The sequence below is a fragment of the Pseudorca crassidens genome, chromosome 8 (genome assembly GCF_039906515.1).
Source record: "Pseudorca crassidens isolate mPseCra1 chromosome 8, mPseCra1.hap1, whole genome shotgun sequence".
NCBI lineage: Eukaryota > Metazoa > Chordata > Mammalia > Artiodactyla > Delphinidae > Pseudorca > Pseudorca crassidens.
The window spans coordinates 28,535,061-28,552,011 of NC_090303.1; the positions used below are offsets into that span (position 1 = coordinate 28,535,061).

The 16,951-nt window shown below is 35.6% G+C and overlaps 1 protein-coding gene and 1 long non-coding RNA gene across 3 annotated transcripts in view; one reads left to right on the forward strand and one right to left on the reverse strand.

The window, feature by feature from the left end:
* The window catches only part of LOC137228940 (uncharacterized), an 88,793-nt gene extending 78,031 nt beyond the window's left edge, over nt 1–10,762 (forward strand). The window contains exons 5-9 of the long non-coding RNA XR_010945417.1: nt 2,039–2,158; nt 2,745–2,830; nt 2,937–3,091; nt 5,497–5,600; nt 8,969–10,762. This is a non-coding gene — a long non-coding RNA (uncharacterized lncRNA). The remainder of the gene's footprint in view (nt 1–2,038; nt 2,159–2,744; nt 2,831–2,936; nt 3,092–5,496; nt 5,601–8,968) is intronic.
* Nucleotides 1–16,951, reverse strand: part of SEMA3A (semaphorin 3A) — a 507,605-nt gene that overhangs the window by 145,761 nt on the left and 344,893 nt on the right. For both annotated transcript variants that reach the window (XM_067746089.1, XM_067746090.1), the window contains one exon: nt 9,113–9,232. In XM_067746089.1, the coding sequence (XP_067602190.1) occupies nt 9,113–9,232 (120 nt within the window). The remainder of the gene's footprint in view (nt 1–9,112; nt 9,233–16,951) is intronic.

Here is a 16,951-nt window from a genome sequence, read left to right on the forward strand (position 1 = left end):
GGGGCAGAATAACAAGGGGATAAATTGGATACATCATCTGCATAAAAATTTCACAAAATCAGTAAAAGCTATAACATAGTAATGAAATTAATATTAAAGCATGGATATTTTTCATTTAAAAATTACTATTTCTAAGTATAATATATTATATCTTGTTTCTTTTTGTTTAGTTATTTGTGTTTTATTTTTATTTTTTAAACAAAGTGTGTTTGAATTGCTTTCACATATGCATTACACAAAATAGCATTCTCTGGATTTACAAGTGTGGAGAAACCATGTTTTTGTTATACACTGTGGGTGAGAAATTCGCATAACTTTGCATATGGTAGCTTAATGTTTTATGCACAGTATAAATTCAGCTTATTTGTAGACTTAGCAGTGAAAATTGAATGTGCGTAAGCCACAGTATGCTACAAAACATGTTTATCTAATTGTCCCCAGACAACTGGGAAACCATCTTTTCATTGGGGAGTTTAAAGAGTATCATCATGTCAGTGTATGTCATCTAGTGGTTTATGAAATTTAGATGTAATTTTCTTATTGTTTGTTATGAGAACTTTTAACAGTACTCAGTATCTTTCCCTCACTATCAGTCCAGGTTCTCAGCATGTGACACTACTCAACTTTTGCCACAGTGTCAAAATGGATGTACCTATATGTCTTTTTTCCCCTCCACACACGCATTTACACCAAAAACATGTTTCAGAACCAATCATAGCAATACCAGTAGTTTCTTCCTAAAATCTTGTATAGCTCTTGGCTAGCTTCCCTAAACTCAACTTGATCCTAATTTTCCAGCCTCATTTTTGAAAATCAGTGTACTAGATGCACACTGGGGTATCTGCCATTTCACCATTGGACTTTAATGTCTCTGTTTTCCTCTTCTATCCTTCTAGGCTTACATAACGGATCCTCCACAACCATCAATACTTCACCTATTTTTCAAAACTCAGCTTAAATGTGATGGCCTTTCTTCACTTCATCAAGTGTTCCCTTATTTACAGTCATCACCTTGTTCAAACTAGGCACACATTAAGTATTTTTGGAATATAAAATAAATACATGAGAAAATCTCTGACTTAATACCCTAAATCAGAATTAGTGATTTTTTTTTTTTTTTTTTTTTTTGCGGTACGCAGGCCTCTCACTGTTGTGGCCTCTCCCGTTGCAGAGCACAGGCTCCGGACACGCAGGCTCAGCGGCCATGGCTCATGGGCCTAGCTGCTCCGCGGCATGCGGGATCTTCCCGGACCAGGGCACGAACCCGTGTCCCCTGCATCGGCAGGCAGACTCTCAACCACTGCGCCACTAGGGAAGCCCAGAATTAGTGATTTTAACCCTTTTCTCGCTCTGTGCCAGGCTGGTACTTCCTTTTAAAGGAGCGGGTTCTCCACTCAGACGTAAACCAATGAATAGCATGATTGCCTCAGGCCCATTATAAAATACCTATGAAACCCTTAATTTTTCATCAGTACAGTGAGGATGTGAAGAGTGCCTACCTCATCAGATTTTGTGAACACTGAGTAAGGTAATACATTCAAAGCAGCCAGTACAGAGTATAATTATTGCTTAGTAAATACTAGCTGTTTGGAGTATAGTTGTTATTATTACTGATGTTTCATCATGTTGAAGTTACATATTTATGTACACGTTAAATCTTTGAGGGCAGACATTTGTGTTTATGTTCCTCACCATTACTGTTAGAACCTTGCTTAGGAAAAATGTTTCTTATATTTTTATTAAAGTCCATTTTACCTCTATTGAATATAAATTGCTTCTGAATACAAATTGCCTCCAAGATCACTTGGGCATTGATTGTAGCAGTTGAACAGAATTGTAGCTACAAAGCTGAAGAGCCCTAGATATAAATGTTAAGCCTCCATCATCTCCTAGTATTCCCCCAAATCTATTTAATAAATAAAACCTTTATTCCAGAACTTCTGGTTTTCTCATTATGTCTTTCCTTTTCACTTCAGTGCTATGCTCATCACCTCACGCTGATTCACAGCACCAGCCTTTGCTCTTTCTATTTCCCCAGCTCGCATCACGTCCAAATTGACTACATGTGGTAAGCCTGGAGCAGCTGAGAGCCATGAGGAACCTAGACCAGAGGCCATTACACTAGAGCAAGGGGAGTGTCCTCAGATGTGAAAAACAGGTGACACTATCTGCTTAAAAGCTACCACAAGTTATCTTCTTAGTGTGCCACGAGTTAACTTACATAGCATATTTTCTAGTAGTAACTAAATTTATAAAATTATAAAGCTAAATATAGGTTCTTCCTGATTAAAATTAAGTACCAACAAAACTAGAAAGCAAATACAATTGAAATTAGCAATAGCAAAGCAATGGGACAATAATATCTTTGTGTATCTTGAAAAGTAAATAACTTCTTACAATATGAACATGGTTCTAGTGACCAGAAGCTAGTCTTTGAAGCTAGCAGTTCTACCTTCCTTTGTGCTCTGGGGTAATTTACTTTTCTCTTTTTGAACCACAGCAAGATCTTCCTTCACAAAGCCCACTCTGACCCCATTTTGGCCTTTACTTGGCAGGAAGACAGTGTTTGCATATCAACTCAACCTTTGCTTCCTTCTTATTAGCCCAAGAATATTAAAGGTATATCCTTGGCACTCACATGCTTATAAGCCTTAAGCAAACAAGAGCACTAAAATCTTAAGATTTTACATGATTATGAGGTAGTTATCCAAATAATTTGGAATGGACTTGTATCATTTCCTCAGGTTATCATCAAAGTGAACAATCATGATTTAAAACAAATCTACAAGATAGCTTGCTGAGGCCTGTTTGAAACACACTCCAAGAGGAGGTAAACATATTCTGATTTGTGGAAATTCAGTCTAAATTTATCTTGGTATTTTCCCCAAGTTTCAAATATATTAAACTAATGCCTTCCTTCTCACCTATATATCCAGGCTGTATTTCCACTACCTTAAACTTTGGTTCCAAATGAAGTAATTTAGGCAAGAAGACAAAGAGATAAAGGAAGAAAAACAGAACTAGAGTTCAAGGGCAAAGAAAGGGTCATGAAGAGGAAGAACAAAAGAGAAGAGGAAAACAGCCCAAACAGGTGAGCAGGCAATGGGGTTTAGCACTACTCTTTGTGTTTTTTGAAAAATATAATATTGATAACAAATTAGTTTTTATAAACAGAAACTTCCTTTTAAAATAGATTATATAGGGAATGAGTGCAAAGCAATCAATCAAAAAGGGCACAGTAAGAGAAAAATTTAAGTTGGAGTACACACCTCCAGTGACAGATTAGCTCCAAGAAATATAAAGTCTTTCATCCAAACTAGCTACTAGTAGTTATGAAGAAAAGAAAAATATATATTGGTCAATGTGCTGTTTATGATTTAGTCCTTATGTCTGTATTGTGAATGAAGATGTCACTCAGAAATTGAGTACTACGGATAACACAGTCTTTTAATAAGTAATTGAGAATGACATCACTGCACCAATACGGCCTTAAGAAAACTGTTTAATTTTGTTCAAATTCTTTTTCTGGCACTAGTTGAACCAGATCTGACAAAACATGAAACTAAATACTCTGAAAGTTAAAAACTGAATGCTAACATTTCTATTTTTTCTGTCATTGTGAAATAGTGATGAAATACTATGAGGGGGGAAAAAAGAAAACGTTTTACAATTGAGCCAAATAAGTGTAGAGGGTAAAAGTGTATTAATCTCATAACTATGGTGTTTTCATACCCTATATTTAGAGCAAACCAGTCAAAATATAAAATGGTGATTTGAAATCTTTTAAATTGGGTATAGGAGAAGCTGGTTTGGATTTTTGGTTCTCTCTCTCTTTCAACATTTGTGATTTTTTTTTTTTCCCTAAACTTGTTTCTAATCATAACTTAGGTCCCTCTACTGCCTCACTTGGCCACTAGTTCTGTTGATTTTGAGAAACAGCCTCACTGATAATATCTAGAGTTTAGAATGTGAATAGCTCACAAGAAATATATTGCTGAGCTGTTAAGGTCAAAGAATTTATGAACTGTGATTCTTTTTCTCAAATACAAACAGCAAAGCATTTTAAAATTTCATCTGCAATATAAACGGTGGTATTGTTTATTCAGCATGGTAACTTGTATGGTCCACCTTCCAACATGATTCAAGTATTGAAAGATTAGGGAAGAAAAACCTGGAAACCATAATGGTCTTGCTCTAACCACGCTTGGCTCAGTTTGAGAGTGCAAATGAGGGACACACTGCCTCTGGTGGAAATGATGAAGCGAGAAGAAATCACCAAGGAATCCTGACTTTTCCCAACTAACCTACTAACATAAGTGGGAAAAGTCAGACTCCAAGACATGATCTAAGAAAGATGGAATGATGTAACCAACCCCCAAACAACGCCTCATTGCTTTACCAAGATATCTGAATTTCTTAGCTTTAGCATTTCCTCTTAGAAATAAACTTGGACTCTATTGGACTCAATGACATAACACACTGAGAGAGATAACTCAATTAGAGAAAGTTAGATTAGATGTATAAATTAGTCGACAGAGCACTAGCTACCACTTAAGTAGTATTTGGACCTGGAGACTGTTACTAAGAGCATGTGATTCAAAGTTTTACATGAAAGCAAACTCTTATTCTTGGTGGAAGAGAAGAACCAGACAAAACATTTTATTTTACATCTTGATATATTAGTTGTCATTGCAGAAATGACCTTAGAGATAGCCATTAAGCTTCATTGCATTTCTTAATGTCCCTTTGGTTCTATCATAAATTGAGATCATGACATTATGAGAGTATTTATAGAGTTAATATTTTCCAGCTCTCATCTGGGTCCATCTTTCTTTAGATTTCCTTCGCAGTACAAGGAGGAGGCCCATTTAGGATGTGAGAAAACATCCAGACACTTCTTCGAAAAGCTATCCTCCTCCTAAATTCATACATTTTTTTTATTAACAGATGTAAATTTGAAAGGGAAATACCATATACTATAAGCCTTTTGGGAATATTCTGTCTCGTAAGGATGACTTACACTTTTCATTTGAATGGCATGGATGCTGAAAGCTTAAACACAAAACTCATCTGTACTCTAGCTCTGAATCATTCCTTCCGTGAACTCTGCATGCATTTTAATAATAAACACACACATGCGTATGGAGCATGTGACCTCACTGGGAGTTATCTGCAATGTCAAGTACTACTGGAGGATAACCAAGAATTGACTGACACATCTTATAGAACTGGAGTTAATTAATAGGTCTACCAATTCCCAATTGTACTACAGGAAACACAAACACAAAATCTGCTTAATACAGCAATAAATGACATACCGTGTGTGGTCATAAGGCATTCACTATACAGCAAGAGTAGTTTTGGAATACAGTATTCAGGAGTTTAAATATCGCTATTAAAATGCTAGAAGAGCAAAATTGGGTCTATTTTCATAATTAGAAGACTAAACAAGGTTTTTTCTTTTTTTTTTGCAAACTGTTCATGATTATTTAAAAGGAATTGCTATTTCCTCGTATAAGATCTGAAGCTATTAAATGATAAAGGAAGTCTTGCTTTGTTTCAAAAGTGACGTCTTTTGTGGTATCCAGCCATCTGGAATGGTAAGTCCATAATTTCTAACAATGAATTTCAACAATCTTGGGGACTCAATGTAAGACAAAGAGTTATTTTAAAGGAAGAGCACTGCAAAGAAAAAACTGGATGTTAAAATGTCCATGAATTCATGATAAAAGCAAAAAGTCCTTTTTTGTATGATAAAATTATTTGTAATATGTAAAGCCTGGACAGAAGTTTAAAAAGTAAACTATTTCACTATTTTATGTAGAATGGGGCAGGAACAGCAAAGTATACATGCTACTTTTCAACCAGAATATAGGAGAAAGATTGGTCTTGGTTCTTTCTGAAAATCCATCCTTGTAAATAAAAGTTACTAAATTCAAACTTCATGAGACCTTATGAACTCTTATCCAACAATCCTGGCCTCAGTCCTGATTATTATTTTATTTCTTATTCTTCCAATCTTTCCATTACCAGCATTATTTTCCTAACGGCATGAAGCACATATTGTCTCTTTTTTCTCAACTTCAAAAACAGCATAACTGTTTAAATCCGAGTGTAGTATTTTTAGTACCAATACAGATCAATTTAAAGCAGATTCTCTCTTAAGGCAGCTTAAGCATTGAAAATTAAATTTTATGTTGTCTAGACAAGCCATCGTGATAATATCTTTTCCAGAATTTCCTAGATTGACTGTCTAGACTGCTCCAAATTCCCCCAGGTAATTGCATAATCATTTTCCCTCTGACCCCCTAAACAGTCTGGAACAGTATCTCCCCATGTATAGTTGCCATGCAAATCAAGATCACTGAGCTTCTGAAGGAGGACTTCTCTCAAAGGTTCTGAGTTTTAGGATTTCAGGAAAATACTTGTACGTCAATATCCCACCTTAAGGAGATGGGAAGGAGGAAACGGCCTCCTCCATTTTCCTGGGTAAATGGCCTGGCTCCAGAAGCTGTACCTCTGCATCTCCCCACCCATCCATAAAGCAGCAATAAAGTAGTTGATGAGATGAGAAGGAAGGAACTTTGCTAAAGAGCAACTTCAAAAAGAAAAAACACAAAACAAAACTACATTTTGGGGAAAATGGTAAAAATACAGGAACAATATATGATATTTTAATTTAAACGACCACCAAGATCATCTAAGCTTCAAATTTAAAAATGGAGGAAATTAAGCTAAGTACAGAATGACCTGGCAACAATGAGAGCCCAGTGCAGTAACATACAACCTCTGATGAATGAGGTACATTTAACAGCAAGGTGGTAACTATCACCATAAACCCTGAAACTGCTTTCAGCCTGAGATACACATTTCTATTTTAAAAATGATAATCCACATTTTTTTCAGTATCTACCTATTAGACAACATTAAACTCTTACAACAACTGTATGAGGTAGAGACCATTCTCATTACCACTTTCTAGAGTAGAAACAAAGACACAAAGAAAGTTAGTAGCTTGCTCCTTATCAAGCATCCAGTACTGAAGTGAGGTTGGACCAAAGCCCTGCAGTGTGAGGCCAGGTGACCTGCCTTTAACAATGATGGGATTAGAACTCCCTGAGTTTCTACAGCAAAAAATGTCAGTGGGTCACGCCCTGCTGGGAGGGTTGGAAAGCAGTTGGAGGTAATAAGTCAAGTTCTCATTTAAAACATATGGACACTGAGAATCGCAGAGGTTTGTTTTGTTTTTACATATTATGAGACAGAGTCTCAGAGAGGTTAAGTAATTTTTCCAGTGCTCCACAGCTAGTAAGTTGCCGAACATGATCAGAAGTCAGATCTGTCCCTAAAGCCTGTATCTTTTCTACCAACCTGTGCTTGGAGCTCAGCTGTCCGGACCCCACTGTCTTACACAGCATGGTGCCTGGCAGATGTAAAAAGCGCAATACAACATGGGGAAGGTTCTCCAGAGCTGTCTCCAGTAAACAGAGAAGTGAGACCCAATTTTAGGGTGCCTGACTATAGGAAATAGCTGAGAAGGAAAGAAAAAGGGAGAGATTTATCCAGAAGTTACTGAAAAGTTAAGTATGCAAAGTCTCCAGGACCGTGTGCAGGAAATTATTCCTAATTTCATCCATATGAAACAAGTAATTTAAGTGGAACTGCCCTTCCTTAAAGTTAATTTTTACTTAAAACTCTTGGGTATGTCAGCAAGAACAGTATGCATACTTGTAAAGGAAGGAAGAAGGATGCAGTGGGAGAAGAGGCTGATGAGGGCAACTGTCTACGCCGGTGAGACCCTGGTAAAGGGGTTTTTTTTGTTTGTTTTTTGCGGTACATGGGCCTCTCACTGTTGTGGCCCCTCCCGCTGCGAAGCACAGGCTCCGGACGCGCAGGCTCAGCGGCCACGGCTCACGGGCACAGCCGCTCCGCGGCATGTGGGATCCTCCCGGACCGGGGCACGAACCCGCGTCCGCTGCATCGGCAGGCGGACTCTCAACCACTGCGCCACCAGGGAAGCCCCGTAAAGGGTTTTTATCTTCCCAGGATCATCAGGAAAGTCATAATAATTGTGTTCAGTCTAGAAACCACATAGCCTCGAAGGTGCCTTCTTATACAAAGAAGGCACAACACAAACTGTTTTGATTTCTAAGTCTTTGGGTTGAAAGAACATATTTGTAACACTTTTGTACCCATTAAGAACATATAAAGAAAGGCTCTAGAGTTTAAGTTATAAAGAAGTGGCTAACATGTAAATTATATTTTATCTTTAGGATTCCAGAAATATTCTGGGAACAAATTCTTTATCTGTTGAGTATTTCTGAATTCCAATCTGAAAGAAAATTTTGTCACAAATGATTTTCTCACCACATGAACACTTTTGTTCTTCTTAGGATTTTGTGCCAAAAATAATAAAAAGGCTTATAATTTAAGGCTATTGATAAATCCAATTCATGGAACTGCTTTCCTACTAGTAACTTTTCCTTTAAATACATCCCTAATTGCAAGTTGTACTTAAATTTCCCTAACTTTAATTTCCTCACTAAATTTTCTCACTAAAACGTCTTGTAGGAGTAAGAGACAAACATTTTTTTTTCCTTTTTTATACTGACAAAATAATAGCCCAAAATATAAAAACAAAGCCTAGCTAAGCAAGAACATAAATGTGAGTAATTTAGCTCAAACATGAGATCAGATCACTGTGCACATGTATGGCATCCTTTCTTAATCTCTGGGCAGAAGAAAACAACTGCGGTGGCAGACACTTCTGGCTAAGGATGGAAATGGAGGGGAAAAGCTGGCAATATACAAATGAAGGAGAAAACAGTACACATTCAGCCTGCTGACATCTGCTGCACATGCAAAATGGATTGGACTCTGTAATCCAGAGCGAAAGCAAATGCTTCCTCCCTTCCTCCTGTTCCACAGTTATTGTTGAGTGATGGTCTCATTCTTTTTGCATTCACAGATTAAAATTAATAACAGCATCTGAATTCAAAGTAGGTCCCAATGAATAGCAACTAGAAGCTAAATGAACTGAAGAAATTAGTAATGAAGCATTTGAATAGGAAGGGGTCATGGACGAACACCGTTTTTTAAAAGCCAGCTTTACCTCAGGATGATGTCCAATTTCAACGTAGGTGCAAATTGGATGAAAAGCCCCCGTTCCACAGGCGTACAAGTGAGTCTGATTATAAGCCTTCAGCACCTTGATGAAATTAGCACATTCTTTCTGTAAAACAAAAGGAAAACCAGTGAGCTCTAGTGGTCAGCATGGCTGAAGTATCCTCTAGGGTGCTAGGCATGTTTGAACAGATTTCTTTTGTGTCCTTTCACATCATTTTTAGGGCTTATTATTCTATTGTTTGCTCACATTATTACATGAAATACAGAAGGTGTCTGCTTGCATTATTACATGAAATACAGAAGTTCTTATTTTGGGGGGGGCAAAATATAATATTCTCTTTAATGTTTTTATTAAAACTATAATTTATACAAAAGTGGAATAAAGTTATAGATAACTGATTATCATATGTGACTTTTCTAGAAATGAGGGAAACAGCAAATTATATGGTTAATGAATGAATTATTTAAATCATAACAATGGTGAAAATTTCAGAAGCCAGCTCTTGAGTTTAATTTTGGAAAATCAAAAATAAAAGGTAATACAACCTTCTATTAAATATGAATTTGAAACATCATTAGTAACTCATAATGATGGGTGACTGACTTTGAACTTCAGTAGTGCTTCTTACTAGTGAGCTTTATAGACCCTAAGAAGACAAAACCACCTTCTCTTGAAAAAGTCGTTTAACCCCCAAAGACAATTTGGGTATAAGATGAGATAGAGAAGGTGTTAGAGTCTGCAATGTCTACAGGCTGAAGGGTCTTTATTAGAGTGGCAATAATTAATAAATATTTTCATGCAGTTCACGTACATCCTAAACCCATACGTAGATCCCCTGCCCAATGAGTCATGGATCCCCCAGGTAAAAAACAGCTACTTATAAGAGAGAATTATAGTCATATCTTATTATTATTTATAGAAGTTTAGACATTCGTGCCATTTTATTACCCAAATAAAATGTCACCTAAGAGATAAATGGACAGAGCTCTTTATATTTTTTCTATATACTCCATTATATCTATAGATCCTGTGAAAGAAAATGTTCTACAAACAAATAGGAATCTTAGCCTTTTGTTCCTGTTAAGGAAAGATTTAGGGGAAGAAAATCAGACAGTCAAAATATAAACTAGATAATTTTATTGCCAAAGAAATCCAGAGCAGAAAAGACATGATTTTTGCCAACTATTTTTAAATAGGTGAGTCCATATCAATATTGTAAAAATAAAACAATGAAAAGAGAAATTCAAACTATCAGAATATTTTCAAATAAAATGTTATGGTCTATTAACCATACAGAAAATCTTAAAAATTAAATACATATAAGTAGAAAATATGAGTTTGTCATGGAATATACAATACCCATTTTTTAATATCCAATTGAGTATTCATATGGTAAATAATAATTACATTGAAAATTATTGTTATTGATCATAGACTTTCTTATACACATAGTTTTGTGTTTTTGCCTATTAAACATTTATAAATGAGCCAAATATGTAACTAAAAATGCAGATAAAGATAAAAAGCAGACTATAGTGCAAGTAATGCTGGCAAACATAACAGTGGATTGGCTTTGTCCTTGCGCCTCTATGTGTGTAACACTCCCAAAGTCACTCTGTACAACCTATGACTCTTCAGGTGAAAGCTCAGAATACATTTAGACTTATGTAGTCCATTGGTGTTTATAACTGAGGTGTTACAATTATTTAAGTACATTTCCACATGACACTTGTATTCTGTGATTGTAGCTGATGATTTTGGTATTAACTTTATTGCCTCCATAAAATAAAGAGCAGACCAAATCTGAGAAGAATAATTGTTATTTAAATTCAAATACTTGCTTTCCATCATCACTGATTTTTCTAGGATGACATCTGAGGATGACCTATAAACATATCATCCCAAAGGTGAATCAGATCTTTTTAAGGAAAAATATGAAACTTGCCAGTTACGACTCCTCATGCTTCCTTATTATATGCTGAGTAGTTTAGGGGAGCAACTAAAATACACATCTAATTTCTCCCACTGTTTTGCTACTTAGATCCTGAATCCTTCTTTTGTCTGGCAAGGCATTATAACATAGAAAATTAAGCACTGAAATCAACTGATTTTGCAACTTTCTATGAAGAAAAATTTCCTAGCTTAAAGAGTACATGCATCTTATCCATGTACCACTTTGAACACGGTACATCTTAGACATAACCTTAGATAAGCTCAGATATAACCTAACTTCCAAGACTTTTAGTCACAAACTCCCCATTCTGTAGCAGTTTCTCCTCCTTCCCCAAGAGGATAGGGCATGGATCCTTGGGCAGAGGAAAGAGGCTGTGGATAGGGAAACACCTGATAAACTCATTTACAAATAAGACATTTATGAGTCTTACCCAAAGGACTTAACCTTGTACTCTTAAGAAAATGCAGTCCTTTGCAAATAAGTCATTTTCAGGAAAATGTTTTATGACACCTCTTTCTTTGAAACATGTAGGTGGTCACATACTCTGCTTTTACATAAAGACAGCTATCCATGACAGTGGACTCAATATTATAGCATTCAAGATTATAAACAACCAGTTCCAGCACCATATGTTGAAATTAAGAAACTGGATGTGCACACACATATTGGTAAGCAAACGAATATTCTAATAAAGAGCAGTGGCACACCCAGATGGATGTATTGTTCATTTTAGAAAAGAACAGGGTTTTAGTTTGCCCACAGTCATACCTATAAAGATATGCAGGGAATTTAAAATACAAACCCAGTTTCTCTAATCTCATTACTAACACCTCAGGGCATCCTAGAAATTTGAGAATAGACCCTAGTTCTCTGCAATAAAGGAAAAAAAAAGGAAGGGAATATTTCATGAGCGCAGATACTTGTGCATACAAATGAAGGCTATGTCACTTCTGCAACTGTTATGAATTCTAAGATTATAGAATCTGTGGGTTCTTATCTCATAGATTGGGTAACTGATTAGCAATAATTATTGACTGAAAAATTCTCAGGATTCTTGAGAACTAGGGAACTGAGCCACACTGAATATCCTAATTTTATTTTGTTCTCTATTAACTGTCAAAGAAGCACCACTCTGATATGACAACTATTCCTCTACAGAGCTGCTGGAAAAAATCACAGGACTATAGTTGTGAAACCTGGCAAAGGGTTCTACTGAGAATGTTGATAAAGATTCTATCTGCCCTACAAAGCAGCTAGACCCAGCCTACTAGCCTGAGGCCTGGAATGATTTTCCCAGTGAACTTTCCCAGGTGGCAGCAGGTTGTACTGTTTCTGTGCCTGGGGGCTAGCTCAACATTATTTTGAAGTGAAGGTTGATGCAAATAGAATGGGGAGAAATTTCTGGGGTTTAGAGAGTATGTTAAGACACCTGAACTGAAACAAAGAAATTGAATGAAATACTTTCAAAATTGGTTTAAAATAGCTGCAAGGAAACTCATCAATAACAACTTAGGAAGAAACAGTGAATTAAAAGAACTGCACAGAGAAGAACCCAAAACTTGAAAGAGACATTGTGAGTAATGACTGTTCTTTAAATAGAAAACCTACATAAAAGAGTATCAATCCCTGTCACTCATTTGCCTTCATTCTCCAGCTTGTCGCTGCCAAGGTTTCTGAGTGTTCCAAAACGGGATATTCATTTTATTTGGAAGCAGCCTGGACATTCCTCTAAAAAAAAAAGGAAGCATGGCAGAAAAAGGAAACACACTTCACACATTTCTGCTCTAGGGAGACAGAAGAAGAGTGTTTCTGACCTTTTCTTGAACCGTGACGATTCTTAAAACTCAGAATGTAATGTACTTTTTGGCATTCAACTACTGCACTGCTTTGCTCAGCACTAGTGGATTTACAACGTAATAAAGAGAATGTAATCAGTTCAAAATGAATTCATTTTTCAAACCTGGATCCTTTTCGGAATTTAAGTTGATACACACACAAGTTTAGCCACGAGTTGGCTTCCCGAGAGTCAGGCAACCATACTGAGCTCTTATTTTACTGAAATGTACTCCAGAACAACAGCATTATAAATTGTTAACTTAGCCTAGTAGTAAAAGTAAAGGCAGTTATAAACCAGCAAACCCAAGGCCACACATGAAGCCCAATGATTCATCATCCTTAGTGACAAACCATTTATACTTATTTTTTAAGAGTTTCTAGTGCCTTCAGGTCAAATGTAGAGAGGAATTACACACAGAGATATTAGCCTGGAAAAATAACTTAGAAAGAAAATGTCTACCCCCAGAAAAGGATATAGAAGCCAAATGCACAGTGATTCAAAAACAAACATCACAAATATGCAGCACTGATTAGAGTGTGTTACAAAGACTTTTCCCGGACAGTTACAAAAATAAAGTCCATCCATCTGTCAAAACAACTGCTCCATGCATGAAAATTAAAACAGAATAGAGGTGTTTTTAACTAACTTCTGATAATTACACTTTCTATAAAAGAATGTAATTTACCTCCAATTCCAATTACCTCCTTGCATGTTCTTAAATTATGGATGGAGCAGTGAAATTTTACTCTAAATAAAAGAAGAGAAAAGAGGAGAGAAGGCCGTGAAGATGAACAATCTATATTTAAATATATTCAGTTCATGATTAAATCAAACAACTTGTTCTAGTTCAAATATAAATCAGCTCAACATTAATGGATATAGTACAACATTGCCTCAGGTCAGTGAACACTCATTTAAAAAGGAAAAAAGTCTCTATCCCATCAGCAATTTATGTTGAAATATTTTAATGTATAATGTAGCAGCTGGGAAAGCAAAGGAAGTCTTTTCCTATCATAGTGGGTGGATACATTTCTGCATGAAAATCCATTAATAAGCTTAATTCCTGAAGTTAATCTGTTGACTTTCTTTTTCTCTGGTCAATTTATTTGGCAAGCTGGCTGAATATGAGAATCTTCGTGCCAAAGCAGTAATCCGTGAGATTGTTCCCATCAATCACTTCATCCCTCTCTGTATTTAAGCTGTTCCATGCTTACCTAGCAATAATGTTTTGTCTTTTTTTCTTTTAACACTGTGCTATTACAGCTGTGATCAGATCATCCATAATCATGTCTTCCTAATACCTCAGCATTCACTAAAGGATGTTAGAAATCTCTTCTTCAAAGAGGCATGTCTAATAGAACTAAGACTTAACTGTGTCCTATTTATAGTCTTAGCCATCTAATGTTGAATTTGTGACTTGGAACTTTTTAATATCTACCTGATGAAGTAGTGAGTAGCCTGTTCTGTCCATCTGGGGAGACATTTTCCCCTTCCTTTTTAAGAAGAATGATGGCATAATCAAACCAATGGACCTTTCCACTTCAATGTTTTGTTTTGTTTTGATTTCAGAGAATTTTTTTTAAACATACTGATTCAACTAGAACAACTAAGATGGCATTACTCCATGGCTAGTTATTTAAGTGTCTGAGTCTATTCATATTAATTGAACTATAACATCTTCAAATCCATGACAATTAGAAAAGAAATTCTAACTTGGTTTCAATGATGTGATAGACTAAATGAAGACTCCTGCCCAAGGATACCAAAACATTTTACCTGAATGCTCATTTCAATTAAGCATCCCATTTGACTCGTTTTTCACCTCTGGATTGACTATCTGTTTTGAAGTTCTAGAAATACTGATTAAGATTCTATAAACATTTTTCTTTCAAATTATTTGAAACCTTCAAACTTGGTCAAAATTATATTATGCCTAAGCACTACAGACCATGGTATTAGCAAAAGTTAGCCAATGTGATTCTCTTCTACTATTTAAAGGAGCTTTGAGCAATTTCACTTTGAAATGTCATATGGACCAGAGAAGCTGATAATGTCTACTTTTGGCTTATATTTTATTTTACATTGTGCTATCGATCTAATTATTACATTTGTACCACTCACTGGAGTTATTTGATTGTGGGTGGTCCATACAATATGTACTTAGCATAACCTTTCTTCATCTCATATTCAAATGAATGCAAAAAATTGTAAAATACTATGCGAAACCAACCTGAATATTTTTTCCTGCCAAACCAGAACTATTATGTAGTCAAAAACCTTACTCTGATTTCAATAATGACATTCTGTGGTTTCCAATATTACGCAAGGTTGTTGAATACTTAGTGCTCATGCCTTAAGGCAACTAAGTCAATGGTTTACACCAAGTAGGTAGATTTACAATCTAAAGAGATTTATTGTGGACAGAATTAGCTGGCATATTAATTCTAACATATATGCATTTATCATGAATGAATTTAATACTCAAATAAGGGAGATGAATTGCATCTTTAATCACCTATGAGATGTAGCTTTAAGGAAGGAGAAAAAAAATGAAATCCAGATTTTAGAGGAATGCTATTTTTTTTTTTTTTTTTGTGGTACGCGGGCCTCTCACTGTTGTGGCCTCTCCCATCGCGAAGCACAGGCTCCGGACGCGCAGGCTCAGCGGCCATGGCTCACGGGCCCAGCTGCTCCGCGGCATGTGGGATCTTCCCGGACCGGGGCACGAACCCGTGTCCCCTGCCTCGGCAGGCGGAGTCTCAACCACTGTGCCACCAGGGAAGCCCTAGAGGAATGCTTTCTTAAAATTCATATATACCTCTTTTCTACCCTCTGCCTTGTCTAATATCAAAAGTAAAAAACTTTTGAAATCCTTAATGTCTAAAGTACTAAATGCTATTATATAATTAATAATATAAAATATTCTACATATATTCTAATAAATGGAGGCTCTTTAACCATTTACAATAATCCATTTAGACATATACTCCATATTTATAATATATGTGGATTATACACACATTTATATGTGTATATATTATGTATATACATATATAATTTTAAAAATAATTTCTGAATACAGTTAAAAGTTTAAACTTTAGAATTAAAAAATTTGTTTATATTTATTAATATTTAATGAAAATGTTACTTATTCTTAGGTATGTATTTACATTTGAAAAGGTATTCTTGAAAAATTTAAGAAAAACATAGAATAAAAGTAATAAAATCAAAATGAAAAAATAGAAATAACATGAAGGTAGTTACCTATACTAATCTGATGCTTTAAAAGTCAGTCACACAGGGGTTAGAATTATTAAAGCATCATTTTCCATTTGCTACGTGACTACAAGAAAGTTATTTAGGACTTCTGAGCCTCAGTTTCTTCAACTAAAATTGGTATTAATGACATATCTGTGTAAAGTACATAGTATGATGCCTAGCACTTATTAACGGAAGAGTAACATCTTATTCTTTAAATAATCAATCATCCATTTGTTGGTTAGAATATTTTCATGTCCGCTTAACTCTCACACCATTCCACACACCGTGCCATGACTTGGGCAAGAAGTCTATTATGAACTGTTCATTTCTTCTTAAGTACAGTTAAAAGAGGTTAAACCCATAATTGGTGGTAATGAGAGGTGGATTTAATAAAATTTGTTTTGAATATTAATCTGTGCTCATTCCCGTTACAAAGGTGAGTTATATTTTGTTCATTAGAATTTTCATAAAATTCCAGTCCTCCAACAGTAAGGAATATCAATTATAAACTTATAATCACTCTTTTTATCAAAGTGGTAGGTGGTATGAATCATTGTCACAGTCAAACAGCAAATACAGCAATTGTTTCTCAATAGCTGTGGCAGAACTGTGGTGTGTCACTTAGGTAAGCTGGGACTACACCCTTTGAAAGGAAATGTGTATCTTATAACCAAAAAGGAGTTACATAAATTAGTTAATAAAAGAAACGATTTAGAATAATACCTAATATACATAGTGAGCTTCAATAGATGTTAGCTATCCTTATTACTAG